We start from the raw sequence: 17,531 nt of genomic DNA, 5'->3' as shown, positions 1-17,531 counted from the left end.
TTCTCATCACTTCCATTTCAAGGTTGTGCCTTGAGGTTTTATCCAACATTTTCTTCTGAAACTTACTAATTTTGTGATTGGACCTGTATGTTTTTTTTAAAAATAGTATTCCATTTCTTTTTGATTTGATTTCAATTTCTCGTTCCAAAGTGACGTTACAAGTTATGCCTTTTTTGTAGGACGACGAGTTGTAGTCCGGTTTTCAATATTCAGCTGGGAGACCGAAAATTAAAGTATCTAAGCATTTTTCCACCAATTCTACGGCACAAATTCGTATTATCGTTTCCTCTAACGCACTTAATTATACTCCTTAATTGGGCTTCCACCGGTTGCTTTTTTTGTCTTTTGTTTTCAGACATTTTCTTCCTTCCGTGCTTTTTTTATACCTTAAATAATTTTTTTAACAAAAAAAAATCATAGTTATTAACTTACCACCTACTTTTTTCCATTCAAAAATAGATTTTGTTGGTGGACCAGAACTGTTAAGTTCTTTTTCTACTTGTGTCCAAAATTTTGACTCGTTTTTATGGTTGAATTCGACCTTGAAAAGATAAATTTTTATTAATATTTTCATTATTATTTTTTTGAGAATTGCTTACATTGTTTGCTCTGCTTTCAATATCGACAACTAAATAACGGGGGAAATATTCAAAGAAAAAAACACAAGATTTTGCCATGAAAAAAAGTCGCCGAAAGATTTTTTTCCATAGGAATTTTTTTCTCAATTTCTAAAAATTACCGATACCAATTTTCGAATACAGTAGAATCTCGAAAACATGAACGGTTCTATAACATGAACAGTTCGGAAAGATGAACGCTTTTTTCCTCACCATTGCAGTGTTCCAAAAGATTATACGATTTTTTTCTACTTTTCACCCTTTATTTCGTCGTCATATTGTTTAGTAACTGGTATTAAATTTTGGGAACGGTTCTTTTGGGCGTGGTTTGCTCACAGTTTGTGTAAATTCTTCAGTTAAAAGTGAATTTTGAAGAGGAAAGATGCCTCCCGTGAAAGGTAGAGGTAAGTTTTTAAACCTCAAACAAAAGTGTGCTGTGTTAGATGACATACAAAATGGAATATCTTATCGAAGCATTGCAACAAAATATGGAATCGCTATATCCACGATTGTTGGAATAAAAAAAAAGGTAAGGCAATCACTTCGAGAGTGTGTAAAACATCAATTTCTGGAGCGGAAAAACGCAAAACATTGCATAATGTTTGCATCAGAAATGCCGAAAATGGAAGCGGCTTTATATAGATGGTTCCTGAAGCTACGAGACCGACATGTTCCCGTGTCAGGGATAATGATAAAAACCAAGGCCAAAAAATTGCACGCTATTTTCAAGCAGACAAATTCATTTAACGCGAGTGATGGATGGATTAATAATTTCAAAGCTAGATTTGGAGTTCGGCTTCTAGCAATCAGTGGAGAAAAACTGAGCTCTAATAAAGACGCTGTCCTGCCCTTTAAACAGAAATTAAAGAAGACTATGGCCGACTTCGGTATCAGCCGACAACAATTGTATAATGACGATGAAAGTGGCCTATTTTGGAGAATGATCCCAAGCAAAACATTTGTCCACTCTGGTGAAAGATGAGCTCCCGGACGAAAAATTGCAAAAGATCGCTTTACATTTTTGGTATGCACGAACAGCACTGGTGAGCACAAGTTAAAACTTCTGACCATTAGAAAGACAAAAAATCCCAGGTGCTTCAAGAATTTTAGGCCTCCAATGACATACACCAACTCAAAGACTGCATGGATGACAAAAGAAATTTTTAAAAACTGGTTTCATTCAGAATTTGTTCCACAGGTACTAGTTATGATTTAAAAACTAAGTTTGCGATCTTAGATCTCTTTAAAAGGTACGGGAGTTTATGAAGAATAATAACCTTTCAAAAAAGGCATTGCTTATTCTTGATAATGCCCCAAGTCATCCACCTGAAAATGAACTTTAAAGCGATGATGGCTGCATTCGGACAATGTTCATGCCTCCAAATGCAACACCACTTATTCAACCAATGGATCAAAATGTAATAAGGCTCACAAAGTTGCACTACCGAACAAGCCTTTTGTCAGATGTTATCTCTAAAGGGCGAGATGTTGAAAAGATGTTGAAAAAATTTAATTTACGTGACGCTCTGACATGCCTTCAAGGAGCTTGGGACAAACTTACACCGGAAGTTATTGAAAAGTGTTGGCATGAACTGTTTGCATATGAAGCTGTTTCTAGTGACGAGGACGAAGATGTCCCTCTTGCTGTACTACAACAAAGAATGCCACTGGAGGAAATAAACCAGGTTTCAACCACAGCACTGAGTATGCTACAAGAAGTTTTTCCTGACGTAAGTCAATAATTTTTTATTTATTGAAACAACTGTCAACATTTAAATTTATTTAAAGGTTCCATGTTCCTCTAACGATATAAGAGAATGGAATGAAGATGTAGTTCAGCTGCCTTCTGATGAAGAAGAACTTTCCTCAGAAGATAGTGTAGTCGAGGTTATAGAAGCAATTAAACCAGCAGAGGCCATTTCAGCTATCAACACCAGCCTGAAGTTTGCAGAGCAATGTGAGGCCGATGTATCGACACTTTTAAGCTTAAGAAATTTACGAGAGAAAGCAAAACCGAGACTTCTTTCTTCCGGGCGACAGTCTACATAAGTCCGTTTTGTTTAACTCCTATGAACAACTTTTTTATTTTTGTTTTTTTAAATATAAAATGAATTGTTATTTTGTTAGATGCAATGTTTTTATGTAAAGCTATATATTTTTCTTAAAATAACTCTCAATGCTTGGAAAGATGAAAAATTCGAAAAGATGAACGGGGCCTGTTTCATATCTGTTCATCTTTTCGAGAGTCTACTGTATTGGCACAAATCCTTGGAAAAAGAAGTTCTCGATGATTGTGGTTGTGAATCTTAACCTAACATTTATATATTGCAAGGGCAAAAGTTATACACTTTTTTTTAAAAATATAAAGTTATTCAGTAAGGCGTGGTCTAACATAATTTAATTTGGACGACTCAACATGATTTTATATTCCAAAATTCCAACACTTTTCTAAATATTCCCTATTTAAGAGGTAACATACAGTAGTTTAGAGAGGTTTTGCAGAAATGTAAGAAATTGTGTCAGACTGAAAAGAAAGCAAAAAGGAAAGAATATCAAAAAGTTATTTCCAAAACCTTGCACTTACCCCAAATCCTATGGTGTGCCAAGCCGCGAAGGTGCATACTATTTGTTTTCGTTTTCAATTGTTTTCGTTCACTGCTTTTTTGTTTAACAAATAAGATAATACTTTAAATTCTGTATTGTAGAACAGTTTTTTGTGTTTTTAAGAAATGTACTGGAAAAGTTGAAACTAAGAATTTTGCCAAAAATAACGCCAGAAATATTAAAAGCAAAAAGCTAGAAAATAAGACAATTTTTTAACAAAATTTTTGTCTTTTTTCCAAAAAAAATAAAACAGAATTTGATGTGAAAAATTGTCTGCCTTTTTTGCGTATTTTCTTCTGACACAATATTCCTACAATTTCGGTGTCGTTTATCAGATCTGATGAAGTCAAATTCTAAAACAATTAATGTTTTTGGAGAACCTCTTGATTTAAAAAGGATTCAACAAAAATTAAAAATTTGTGAGAGAAAAATGTATGATTCTTGAAGAAAAGAAAATAGATGCATTTGGGTACTGTTTATGTGCGTCAAAATACATAAGGTGGAATTGAAGAGTAGTTTCAGGTATTTAAAGGCCATTTCAGTTTGTATTTAGAAGATGAAAAATGCTGTTTGCTCAGAATATAATATAAAATTGACGATCTCTTGACCTTGAATGGTTTCTGCTTAAAAATCTTAATATTTGCACTTTCTCATAAACAAACATTTAATAAAGTTTTTTACAAATTTAAAAATGTGTAAATATCTTAAAAATAACTAAAAACACTTTAGTTGTTTTTGGTAGACAAACCACTTTATTTAGGGTTTATTACCCCTACGACGCGGACGCCCCATGATCTGCCATTGCAACTAATAGTTGACAATCGTAATAGGTGTGATATTAACTTAGAAAAATTCCAAGCACAGAAAACTTTGCTTACTACATTTTTTTTTTTTTTTTTTTTTTTTTTTTTTTTTTTTTTTTTTTTTTTTTTTTATATCCGATGGAAATCTTCAAAAGACACTCGGTAAGAATCGGTACCGAGTAGTGTGGGACTCTTACCGCACTAAAACCACCGGTGAATCAGGACCAATCTATGAAAGATCGACAAATGATTTTTATTTCTTAATTTTTAAAATCGCATTGGGGGAAGTTTAAGGTTATAACACTTTCCCGTAGCTTTTAGCCCATCAGCTCATGAGGCTTGGTTCTTCTTAATCTCCGAACATTGTCTCGTACATTTAATACGGTCTCCATTTCAGAGTTAGTATGACTTTGCAGCCGCTTATTGTGTGATACAGCGTGTTTCTTAACCACTTCTGTAACCATTTCAATTTGAAGGTCACGATGTAGATCGCTATTTCTTATATACCAAGGGGCATTTATTATTCCACGAAGGACCTTGCTTTGGAATTTTTGGATGGGTTCAGCATTTGTTTTCTTTGTACAGCCCCATAGTTGGATGCCATATGTCCAAACGGGTTTCAATACTTGCTTATATAACATTAGTTTGTTCTGGATAGATAGGTCAGAGTTCTTTCCTATTAACCAGTACATTTTTCTGTACTTCAAGTTTAGTTCTTCTCTTTTCTTTTTGATGTGTTCTTTCCATTTAAGCTTTGCATCCAAATTCATTCCAAGGTATTTGGCGGTATTGGAGTAAGGTACTTCTGTACTGTTTATAAAAATTGGAACATTGTTTATGTTTTTGTTTGTAAAGTTTATATGCGTCGATTTTGTTTCGTTTAATTTGATACGCCATTTGTGCGTCCAATCACTAACTTTATCGACTGCATTTTGCAATTTTTGTGTAGCCTTCGTAACGGATTTATCTGGCACCAATATTGCAGTATCATCAGCAAAGGTGGCCATGATAGCGTTGATGTCCACTGGAATATCCCTTGTATATAACAGATACAGGGTTGGTCCTAGGACACTTCCTTGTGGTACACCGGCTTCAATTTTCTTAAGTTCCGAGTAATTTTGGTCGTACCGTACTCTAAAGAGTCGGTTCGTAATGTAGGATTTCAGTATTTCGTAGTACTGCCTGGGGAAGTCCCTATGCAGTTTGTACTCAAGTCCCAAGTGCCAAACCTTGTCAAAAGCTTGAGCAACATCTAAGAATACAGACGAGCATACTTGTTTTTCTTCAAGTGCCTTTTCCACAACATCCGTAATTCGATGCACTTGGTCTATCGTGGAATGTTTATTTCTAAATCCAAACTGATGGCTCGGAATTAGTCTTCTTTCTTCAATTATTTTGTTAAGCCTTTTAAGTAGCAGTTTTTCAAAAACTTTTGCCATGATTGGTATAAGCGATATTGGTCTGTAAGATGTAACTTCTGTTGGTGGCTTACCTTGTTTAGGTATAACAATGACTTCCGCAATTTTCCAATGATGTGGCACATATCTTAGTTTAAGGCATGCGTTTATTATAAATTGGAGTTTCTTGAAGGCTATAAGAGGCATTTCTTTCAGAACCTGAGCAGTTATAAGATCGTACCCTGGTGATTTTTTGTTTGACAGCTTATGTTGACACATGCTTCTTACTTCTTTGAGCGTGACAAAAGGTATTTCACATTCGTCGTTTCTGTCAACAAACTGTAAGGGATCTGTAGCTGTGCTTGCTGGGAATGGCTTGAAAACATTCGCGAGATGTTCAGCAAAGAGATCAGCCTTTTGTTTCGGGTTTCCGATCCATTTACCATCTTGAGATTTTATCGGCGGGTTTTGTGTCTGAGGTCTTTTTAGGCGCTTAGTTGCTTTCCATAAGGAGTATTCTGTAGAAGCATCCGTCGTCAGACTTTTCAGGAATCTACTAAGTGAATTATTTTTAAACTCACAGATTCTTTTTTTTAATTCGTTGTTAAGACGGTTAAAAACTACCTTATCATCTGGGAATCTCGTGGATTGCCATTTTCTTCTAGCTCTTCTTTTTTCCAATATCAACTCCTTTATTTCGATAGGATATTTTATTTCTTTTTCTCTCGCATTCGAAATAGTTGGAGTACTTTCTTCTGCAGCCTGCTGCACATCAGCAATAAATTGTTCTACTTCATGATCAATTTGTTCAATTGTTTGCATAGGGGATCTTAGGTTTATAAAATTTTCAAGTTTGTCTCTGAATTCGTTCCAGTTTGTTCTGTTATTCACGAGCTTGGGATTACTGTTTTCTATTATTTCTGTTTCGCTCAGTGATAAAATTACTGGAGTATGATCTGATGATAAATCGTAATTACCTTCGACACTTATATGATTTCGTTTAATACCTTTAACTACGAAAAAGTCTATAAGGTCTGGTATTTTGTTAGTATCAGATGGCCAATATGTTGGCGAACCAGAAGAATAAAATTCGCAGTTGTATTTTCGGCCTGCTTGGTATAGCCGTTTACCTTTTGTTGTTATGAGCCTAGATCCCCATTGGGTGTGTTTAGCATTGAAGTCGCCACCAACAAGGAAGTTATGTCCTAACAAATGTAGGAGTTCTGCATAGTCTTCTTCAGTTGGAGAGCGCCTCGGAGGGCAGTATATAGCTGCTATTTTGAATTCTTTCTTTTTTATACCAATACTAATTGTTGTTACTTGCATGTTTTCTTTAGTAAACTTTGGTTCTTCAAAGTGTGTTAAGCACTTTTTTATAAGTATTGCTGATCCTCCCCTAGCTTTGTCAGCTGGGTGCGGAGCGTGATAACATGTATAGTTTGGTAATTTATTATCAAGATTTTGTTCAATAGCGAGGTGGGTTTCGGACACCAAACAAATGTCTATATGCTCTATGTCTAAAAAGATGTTTAGTTCTGATACATGCTGTAAGAGACCGTTTGCATTCCATGTTGCGATTTTGAGTGTTCTGTCCATCATTGTTTTTTAAGAGCGACTTCTTCGCTTAGCTGTTTTATGTTTAAATCTTGTTGGTCAATCCTTTTCAGGATGAGTTCCAGCATTTCTTTTATAGAAGTTTCCTCATTCTTCCGCACATTTTTTACAATCTGGGAATAGGATTTATTTTCATCACTTTTGCTTAGTGCAATTGCTTTTCCCGGTTGATTTTTAGTAATGTTATCGACCGTTACTTTTTTGCTTTCAACTACTGGTTTTGTGTTGGTTGAGTTTCTAAACTTGTTCCCAGTTTTGTTTTTTCTTTTTGTGTCTTGGAACTTTTTTGCTACTGGACATCCTCTGTAACTTGCAGGATGATTGCCTTGACAATTAACACATTTTGCTTTCTGTTCTCTGCCCATGGTACAGTTTTTGGTTGCATGTCTGCCTTCACATTTAACACAAGCGAACTCGCGATTGCAGTATTTTTGTGTATGCCCAAAGGCTTGACAGCGCTTACATTGTGGAACACTTTTCGACTTTCGCAGTGGTTCAATTTTGACAACTATGCCCATAATTGATTTAATACTGTAAATCTTATCGAGACTTTCTTTATTTTCAAACGTGAGCATAAATAAAGGTAGAGATCTCTTTTTTGTCGTTGATACCCCAGTGGAGTCTTTTACTATCTCATTTTTAATAAGATTATTGGCATCGAGAGCTTGAAAGCCTTTTTGTATAAGGTCTTCGACAATTTCTTTGGCAACACATGAAGAGTGAAGGCCTCTTGCTACTACTTTTATCGATCTTGTAGCTTTATTTTCGTACGAGTGCCACTGAATTTTCTTTTTGTTCAATTCTTCAGTGACAGATCTATACGCATCGGCGTCTTCAAAAAATTTTACTACATAAAATTAATAAAGTTCTAAGGTTTTTAATAGTTTTTGTTAAAATTTAAAATAAATAAAGATTTATTATTTTGCATTTCTTTTCTAAAAAAAAATGCTTATTTGAGTACTTTATTATAAAATTTTGCTGAAAGACATTATAAAATCCCTTAGCTTTCTTTGACATGTTTATTTTAGTCTTTACTATATTATAAAATTATTTATGTATATTAGTATTGTCAGTTTCCTTTAAAATAACCAATTTTTGAAGTGTTTATGTCCATAAATAGTCAAAATTGACAACATCATAAATCATAATAAAAACCTCTTGATACCTGTAATTTGCATTAGTGTTTTATTTGGAGATTTCGAAAATTCCAACCTGTCTTTCTTTTCATTGAAACACAAAATCAAAAACGGTTTTCCCATTTTGTAAATAATGGAAAACAAATACACCTATATAAAGGTATATTTAACTTTTCACATCTCTCATGAATTTTATCCACCGGCCCTAACAAAACAGGTAATTTATATTTTATCCATAGACAGCGTGCAGTGGAACGTCATGTGTTTACTTCTTTTGTCAAGACCATCATGATGACTTTGGTCGTTTGTACTTCTTCGTTTGGTTTCTCCAATTCAAGACAACAAGAAAAATGCACTTGGTGAAAACAATCGCAGTTGCAGGAAGGATAAAACCAGTTCCTCAAATAGTCACATGAGGAAAGGTAGAATTTAGGGTGTAAGATAAAAACAAAAACAACAAGGGTTTCCACTGTCTTTCTACCCATGGGTCATCAGTTTCAGTATCATAAGGAAAAAAATGGAGAAGCCATATAAATTTATTTTAGTCCATCCATCATGTGAAATTTGATCCTAACTTCCGATGTATGTAAATATTAGATTTACCTGTCGTCTGGTGGTGGATTTTGGGTTTATTTTACCTTTAAAGTTTGCTTTATATAAATAAACAAAAAAGAATCATCTTACAATGTCAAAAGTGCATGGAAATGTTTGACTAAAACAATGTACTGCAGAACATTCTTGATAAATGTTGTAGTTTTTTTTTCTAGAGTTAAATATTTAAATATTGATAACAATATTATTTATTTTCAGATCAGATGGTAAAAATAAAGTGACGCTGAGAATCCACTATAACCTCTTACCTATGATGATGGTATGAAGAAGATTTAGTCAAACAATTCGATTTGAAAAAAAAGGTTTGTGACTTAAAACTTATAAAATATTGTTCAAATTAAAAGATTTTTTTAATAATAATTCTTCTAAATATCGTATTAATTTAGTCTTTAGAGAATAAGAAAGAAAAATTCTGTGTGACCAGTTTCTGACTTAAGACTTGTTTGCTTTATGTCAAAGAATTGCCAATTTTTTCCTTTAAATAAATTCAAGCCAAATTTTATAGCTTACAAATTTAAGGAACAAAAAACTGCGAAATCGAATATTTTAAATACATTTTTTATTTTGAAAATCTATACAAAATATAAGGTAGTTTCGATAATGCATGGTTACTTTTGATTGATACACTCAAATTGAATCTGATATTTTATTGAAAAGATTATTGGTCGCTATGAAATACATACATATGTGTACGTTAAGGTAGGTACCAGTGCCGGATTAAGCAAGCGCGGGGCCTCTCAAAGAGCCCTTGATCTGGTATAGATTCGGAAGTATAAAGTGCAAACAAAATAATTCAATACTCAATAAGTTTATTTGCTATCTTCGGATTACAATTTTGTTTTTAATTAAAAGTGAACAAATGACTATAGATACTGTTAGGTTCTGACAAGTAAAAAAAGACTGAGATGAGATTTTCTGGCAATTTAGAATTATTTTGATAGGAAAATAACAATCGAAAAAATGCAAAAAAAATATTCATCAATCTCTTATTCGTTGGTAGCCAAGAGAACTTTCTTTCCCATTGTACCGATTAGGGATAGGATACCTATCATTAGCAGGGATGAAATAAAGTAAGAAGATGGGAAACAAAGTTTTAAAAAGGACAATGCCTACAAGCTAAAATTTACGGATTGGAAAGATGTGTGCGTGTTTTCAATAATACATTCTTTCAATCCGTCTATTCACCAAAGGTGTATTGAATTTTGTTTGAAAAAAAGGTGAGAAAATTGATATATTCACAAACATTTTTACAAACATTGTAACATTGGAAAAGTAAAACCCAAAGAAAACACAATTTTTTTTTCACTTTTGGTTTTCACTTTTTGTATTAAAAAGTCATCTCTTTATTTTTGTAACTCACATTTATTAATGTAAACGAAAATAAAATTTAAATTGCGGGATCTAGAGAGTGTCAGTTTCCGATCTTCTTACAAAGTTAATCTTAGATCATTAGTTTTAAAAAATACACGCGGGAGACTATCGTGTGTTTAATTTAAATTTCTTTAGTTCTGGCAATATTTTATTAATGAATGCATTGCTTTTTATGCATTTGGTAATGATCTTTTTATAATCAGGATTACAACATGGTTATGAAAAATTCAAATGGAGGAGTGTTTGTACTCATAACTTTTATAACTCAATATACTAATATTGTAGAAAATAGATTTTTGGTAAATGGTTATTAAATTATACTAAAAATAATGTACTGTTAATCTTACAAATAAATAGATAATTTTAACAATTTAAATCGAGCCATTTCAATTCTGCTACAAAACCACACTATGTGTCGGGTAAGATTGCTTGCATATGTCAAAATTTTTGTAGAGCTGATTATCAGGCCGACTAAAATGCTACAAACAACTTTTTGTAGAACTTGTGCTTTTACCGAATGAAAATCGGTGTTTTATTTACACCAAGGAAATAGTCGGGTACCGAGTGTCTGACGTGGATTGTCTTAGTAGGAAAAGTTTTAACGTTTCACGTTTTTGTCATCAACAAAATTCAACATCCCACATCTTAATAAGTTTCACTCAAAAAATGAAATGAGTTTGAATATGCGGGCCCCTTTCACGCGGGACCCTTAGCAATTCCTACTCTTGCTACGTGGTTAATCCGGCAATGGTAGGTACAAATTTATTTACATTTAATTTAAGATTGTCCTGATGTAGGTTAGGTAAATATAAAATTCAATCACAATATATATAAACAATTATTAATTAAGGGTATGTTATTCATCAGTAGCTCAGGGTAAATAAGTTGAACACATTAAATTTCTTATTTCTTAGACTTTTAAGAACAGAATGAAAATCTCTTCAAATTAAGTTTTATTCTGTATGCATTAACTGGAACATTCAGTCTCAAGTGAAATTAATTTTTATATTTAGGCCATGTTATGGTTATCAGTATCACATTTGCAAGTTAAACTATATGGATTAATGTGGAATACTTCCTAATGTATGAACGCTGTTAATAAACTCTTTAAAGTACACCACTTTAATAATATTTAAAGAAACAGCTTTATGCACAGATGAAAATGAAATGACACAATAAGCGCTTATACCGTCATTTTTCAATAATTTCTACCTACGACGGTTCCATTCTGTTTATTTCCTTTAAAATGAGTTCATACCATGCATTGCTGCTTCAATGAAAAATGGATGTAGGTGTAGCTTTATAGCTAAAGTTGCAGTTCGTTGCACTGTCAAAGTTGAAAATTTCTTTAATTAAACTTGTTCATGTAACAAAACAAAAATATAACTTTAAAGAAAGATTTTGTCATTGAAAGGTAGAAAAATGAACATACAAAATTATTGCAGTGGAAAATTGCTATTATATTGTGTTCCAATTTGTCATTGAAATTGAAATTTCTCGGTGAAGTACATAAAAGCATTAGTAAATGTAAATGTAAGTAAAATGTGTATAATATTGTAATGTGTATACAATTAACGTTATGCGGTGTTCACATTGGGACCTTTTTGAATTGATATCATTTGACGGTTCATTATTTTATTTCCCGCGAACGTTATTACAGATAAGGAAGTTGTACAGAATTTTGTATTTTATATTTTAGAAAAATCAGAGAAGCGATGGCAATGTTAACACTAGATTTCTAAAAGTTATTTAATAAGTTATTGCTTTAATAATTTGACATAAATTCATAACCCTAACCGCCAAAATATCGTTAGCTTTGAAACGTAAGCAACAATTAAAATGCTGTCTTAAGTTTGCATTGGAAATTATAAACTTTATTTTGAACACGAGCCTGGGTTTGATAACTTCAGGTGTTCTAACAAAAATCAAATGCCGGAAAGGGATGTATTTAACTAACTCATCGCATCAGTAATATATCAATAAACTTTAAATTTGTAAATTTTAATCAACATAAGATGAACATAAAAATTATGAAACAATCGGATAATTTAAAGAAACTCGAAAGTCCTAACCTAGTAAAATAAAACTAAAATGCTTCATATTAAATTAAAATCTAATCGACGCACGGTACACAAAGTCTTAATGTTGTAGGTATTACACGGGTAAACATCCGTTCAAGAAAAATTTAATAAATAACGATTGCGTTTTAAATTCAAACAGAAAAGTTGTAATCAACATTTTTTTCCAGGAAGTCTAACTCACAACTAACATGAAGTGATGTACAAAGCAATTAAAAGTAGAAATAAATAAATAAAAGTAAATATTCATGCACAACTTGTATCATAATCATTTAACTTTTTTTTTCTTCAAATTTTTCCTTAAGCATATATGTATACGTACGAACCATGTACATATTTCCATGTTTTATTTACTGTTTCTGCTTAGATTCTTGAATAAACACAAAAGGAATGTCAATAAGTTCTTTACAAAATATTAAATTATAAAAATGTTTCTTTGTTGCTTTTAATATTATTTACATACGAAAATAAGCTAACATCTTTTAAATGCAACCAAACATGATAAACGATAAGATTAAGAAGAATCAGTTAAAAATTGTAGGAACAAAACCTAAGTACACAAAGTAGTTATTACTTTGTATAGGTTCCTATTTATACAAGAGTAAACATTGCCTATAAAAGTTTATAGAGAATTTTTAAAAAATCACGTATTCACGGTCTTTTATTATTTTGTTTCCTAGAAAATGCACGTTTGTGGCTACAGTTAGAACGTGATACATTCACGTTTAAGGATTTAATGGACAATTAAAATTGCCAGTCTACATGGTTTGTGTATTAAGAAGTTTATTAAGATTGATTTTAATAAAGATTATAACAAAAAAATCTCTTCCTCATTTTAAAAGTGTTAAAGTTTTAATTTAAAAAAAATCGTTCCATCAATATCAAAATAGTCTATAAATCTAATAAAAGTAATAATAATATTTAGTAATGCTACAGCCAACAGCAACTTTTGGGTCATAGGAAAAAGCGAATTGATATGGGACATTGAAGTTTGACAGGTATTTTTCTTATCGTTTCCAAGGAGTATGGTGTTGAAAATAAGTTTGTATCTATCCCAATACTGGCGAATGGTATGGTACGCTAAAAAAAAATATTCATATTGCAAAAATATAAATGCCAGACATCACACTTTCAGCTTTACTCAACCTGTCATACCTTTTTGTTTAACTCTAACTTTATTTTTAAATATTTAATAGATTTTGTTAAAATAAAGTCCAATAAAGAATAGACAATCCTGAAATGATGAATTAATATTTCGACAACTTTAGGATTTGCCCATATTTATGAGAAGTATTTCTACCAATTTCATTTGTTTCATTTTTTGTCGTAATATTCAAAAACATAGACCAATATAACGAAGTCAATTGTTTTAGTAAACTCGTTCTTTTTGCACATAATTATAAATAACTTATTTGCTGTCCAATTTTTTTTAAATGTGACTAGGATTTCTATACGTTCTTTTGCGTGTAAGTAAAAAAAAGATGTTTACTCTTTTCTAGTGAGTTTATAAGTGACTAGACTGTGCCACTAAATTATTTGCTTGACTTTCCAAAATATTAACTTATTTCTATAATTGCTGATTAATATTTTTGTAGAGTACTGATTAATAAAGTAAAAGGAAATGTGCAGGAAATAAAGTATAGGAACAAAGGCGGCTCCACACTTTTAATGAGGGGGGGTCACACCTCTAACACTTAACAAAAAATTAAACTTAACTTTTAAGCACCGTTAAAAATTGTCTTTAATTTTGTTTAAATAACAAAATGTATATCTTACATTTTCATATTTCAAGGGGTAAAAAGACAGCTTTAGTAATAAGATTTAAAACACTATTGTTCAGCAAGATATATGGTCTTCATATTAAATATGGACGACTCGCCCTACATATGAAAGTATATGAGAAGACCCAAACAGTATTTTTAATACACCAATATTTAAGAGCTAAATCACAATAGTTTAGAGGGTTTTTAGTACATTTCACGCAAAAATGTTAGAAATTGTGTTGAAAAATAAACATTTCCAAAAAAATATATTCTGTTTTTGTCGACATTTCTATAGATAAGTACGAAGAAAGCTACAAAAATATATATCCACGCGGAATTTCAGACAGTGAGAATGTTCCCCAGAAAATTTGATCTTTTTTCGTAGGAAAATAAAACAAGAAGATGTTGTTTGCTTTTTTTGACGTATTTTTTTCGAGCTTAATTTGAGGGAGTCTATTATTACTATCGTTATCAGTCTGCTTTTAAATTCTTAACTATTTGTGTTTTGCGTAAACAAAACTTACCAATTGTAGAGAGAAAAATGTTTGATTCCTGAATTTAAGGAAATAGGTGCTTTGAAGTACACAGTTTCTTTAACAAATTAATTAAAAACAAATTAAGGTAAACAAATAAGTTGGAAAAAAAACTTCAGTGTGCCACTTACAAACTACACGATGCATAATCTCTTTTACTTCAGTTCGAGAGATTCAAAGCTTTTATATTAAATTAATAGATATGAAACGTTCATCGTTTTTCAATTAGCAATTATATTTAAATTCTTGAAATTCATGTTGAAATCTCAGTTCTAGAGTATCCAAAGGAAGTTCACTTCAAAAAGTAGATTTCCTTAATTTTTTTAAATCTTAAAGATTTTGAAAAAAGCCTTACTCTATTTATCAAATTGACGATCTTATCGAAAGAATTTAAAGTATACGTCCGTACGTTCGCTACGTTTTTTCGTCTTCCATAGCTCAAGAACCAGTGGAGATATGGACTTAAAATAAATTTTGTTATACAGATAATAATGCAGAAAGATGGAGAGAGGGGTCTTTTGAGAAAATTGCGTCGGTGGTTTTTTTACCATAGCAGTCTAATTTTGGTAAACCCTAAATATCTCACGAAACAAACTCTACGGACTTGAATTAAATTGTATGGAATACATTGTAACGTGTATTACAAGTATATTTTTTGAAAAAAAAATTATCGAAATAAAAAATGATTTCATCTTCAAAACAATTGTGTGCAATGAAAAATAACGTTTTTAACATTTGGTAAACTTTTGAGAAAAATCGACTTGAAATTTTTTTTTTATAAAAAATAAAAACCTACAAGAACATTTTTCAAAGTTGGTAAAAATTGGATTTGGACTCAAATATCTTTTCAATACTCTGAGATGATGGCTTGCAACTTATTTCACCTTATAAGAAATATTTTTGTCAACATTCAGTGAAGTTTTGAAAAAAATCGAATTGACTGTTTTTTTTTTAAATAATAAAAACCTAAAAATAATTAATAAAAGTTAGTAAAAATTGATTTTCGAGTCAAATATTTTTTTCAAAACTTTGAGATATTGGATTTAAACTACTTTTATCTTTTAAAAAATATCGTTGTCAACATTCAGTAAAATTTTGAGAAAATCTAATTGACAGCTTTTTTACAAAAAATGAAAACCTAAAAAAAAACAATACTAAAACTTGGTTAAAATTTACTTTCGACTCTAAAGCTTTTCAAAAATTATTGTTTTCGATATTCCGTAGTTTTTTTTATAAAAATCCAACAGTACGCAATTGTGCGCAAATTTAGTAAAAATTGATGTTTGGTTCTTAATATCTGTAAAATTAATTTTATTCATCCAATTTGTAAAAATTCAAGAAATTCTACTTAATTGTTTTCGACTAAAAATCTATTTATATTCTTTATATGAAAAATATTGTTAGAAATTTTAAAATTAATTTAACTCACAACTTCTTTAATCCAACACGAAAACCTACAAACTTTTAAGCAAGACAAATTGACAGACGGAATGGGCAGTTATCAATGTGGGTCGCATCCCAGCATCTTTTTTTAAATTGATTTCACTTAATTTTTCTTAAAAGTACTTACTGTGTTATTATGTATGTTATTGAAGTTGTCATCTTTACTGGGTCTTGAGCTTACGGATGTACTAACGTTTCAAAGTGTGTACACACGCACACACAGACATCGCTCTAAAAATCTTTGATTTAGATTCCAGGGCCATTGAAACGTCGAGAAATATCAAAATTTTCAATTCGACAGATCGGACCATTAGCAACAACTCAAAATCAATGGTATTCATCCATTTGCAGTCGTGATATTAAAAAACGTAAAGCAAGTACAAATAATACACTAAATAATAAATTCACATCTATTGCTTACCTTTTGAGGTTGGGTCTTCTTATTTCCAGTTGCAGAGAAGTCATAAAGCAGGCTATAGCCTTTTCAGGATTATTCGTTCTTCACCCTATCCGGCGTGGGACACTAAAGCGTGGACGTCATTTTCTTAATAATTGTATTTTAACAAGCATAGTTTTTAGTATGAGTTCGAGTTAAGCTATCATGGTCTTCTTACTTGATGCGTTTTTATGGAATACCAAATACAAGTTTTAAAACAAAAAACCGATTGATCAACAAAAATGTTAAACCATTAATTGTTAAATAAATTATGTATAAGAGGTGTAACATTTTTTTTTTCAAACTTAAAGCCTCTTGAAAAACTTAAGGAGTCTTAATGTTCCAATTCTTAGAGAATGCAATTTTAATTTTATCTCTAATGTGTTTTGAAGTAAAATCCAGGAAAAACATACTATTTTTTAAAATTGTACTTCTGTATCGGAAAATTTATTTCTCACAAAAATCCATATCAAAATATTTATATCATACTAATATTCGGTAATCATAATATTATAAACAGATTTAGACTTAGGATATTTAAGTACGTCGCCAATGATTAGTCATATCTCCAACTCTATAAAATGTCTATAATTACCATACATTTTAGTTGAGACTCAAATACACATTTCATTTCATAACGCAAACGGAAGTTTTGTAAATAAACTATAATTACCATGTACTGTACCTAAATGACATTATAAATATTTGTATAATGTGGATTGCAATCTATTGATGTATGACATGATGTACGACAAACAAAATCGCTGCTATTTCGCAATAAACGAAAAAAACAAACATTTTTAAAAACCTACTCATATTACTTCGAAACAATCAAAATCATGGAAAAACAAACAGCAAACAGATTATTGCAAGGCTATACCGTGTAGTGTCGTATATTTACTCAAAGTTGAACAACAGCTAAACCTAACGAGATTATAAACTATAGTAAGTAAATAATTTTAATTTGGGCTAGGTTCAGCAATAGGCACAAATGAAATTCAAAACTAATGAAGCGTTGAGAGTGAAATCCAATCTACCATCAAGAGTCAGTCACATTAAATGTTTGCTGGACTATTAAAATAAATAAATGCACATATAATGAAAAAACAATTAAAAGTAGGTAT

General features: G+C 31.3%; 2 protein-coding genes across 6 annotated transcripts in view; both read left to right on the top strand.

Moving 5' to 3' along the window:
* The window catches only part of LOC129944266 (sodium- and chloride-dependent GABA transporter 1), a 76,163-nt gene that overhangs the window by 7,637 nt on the left and 50,995 nt on the right, over nucleotides 1-17,531 (top strand). For 2 of the 5 annotated variants that reach the window (XM_056053587.1, XM_056053589.1), the window contains exon 2: nucleotides 8,982-9,085. The exons of 1 other annotated variant lie outside the window; for it this stretch is intronic. The gene's annotated coding sequence lies outside the window, so the exon portion shown is untranslated. The remainder of the gene's footprint in view (nucleotides 1-8,981; nucleotides 9,086-17,531) is intronic. 2 more of the 5 variants (XM_056053588.1, XM_056053590.1) reach the window with 2 other exon arrangements.
* Nucleotides 1,356-2,666, top strand: LOC129945166 (jerky protein homolog-like). Its single transcript, XM_056054826.1, has 2 exons — nucleotides 1,356-2,347; nucleotides 2,406-2,666. The coding sequence occupies exons 1-2, from the start codon at nucleotides 1,985-1,987 to the stop codon at nucleotides 2,664-2,666; spliced, it is 624 nt and encodes a 207-aa protein (XP_055910801.1). The 5' UTR covers nucleotides 1,356-1,984.

Source organism: Eupeodes corollae, chromosome 2, assembly GCF_945859685.1.
Source record: "Eupeodes corollae chromosome 2, idEupCoro1.1, whole genome shotgun sequence".
NCBI classification, from domain to species: Eukaryota; Metazoa; Arthropoda; class Insecta; order Diptera; family Syrphidae; genus Eupeodes; species Eupeodes corollae.
Note: the sequence above shows the minus strand (reverse complement) of the source record. Positions and strands in the feature narration are given on the sequence as shown.

Excerpts from the sequence above, each read along its gene's own strand:
- LOC129945166 (XM_056054826.1), top strand. The coding sequence starts at position 1,985 with ATGTTCATGCCTCCAAATGCAACACCACTTATTCAACCAATGGATCAA. Across the intron at positions 2,348-2,405 it reads TACAAGAAGTTTTTCCTGAC|GTTCCATGTTCCTCTAACGA; the intron begins GTAAGTCAATAA and ends ATTTATTTAAAG.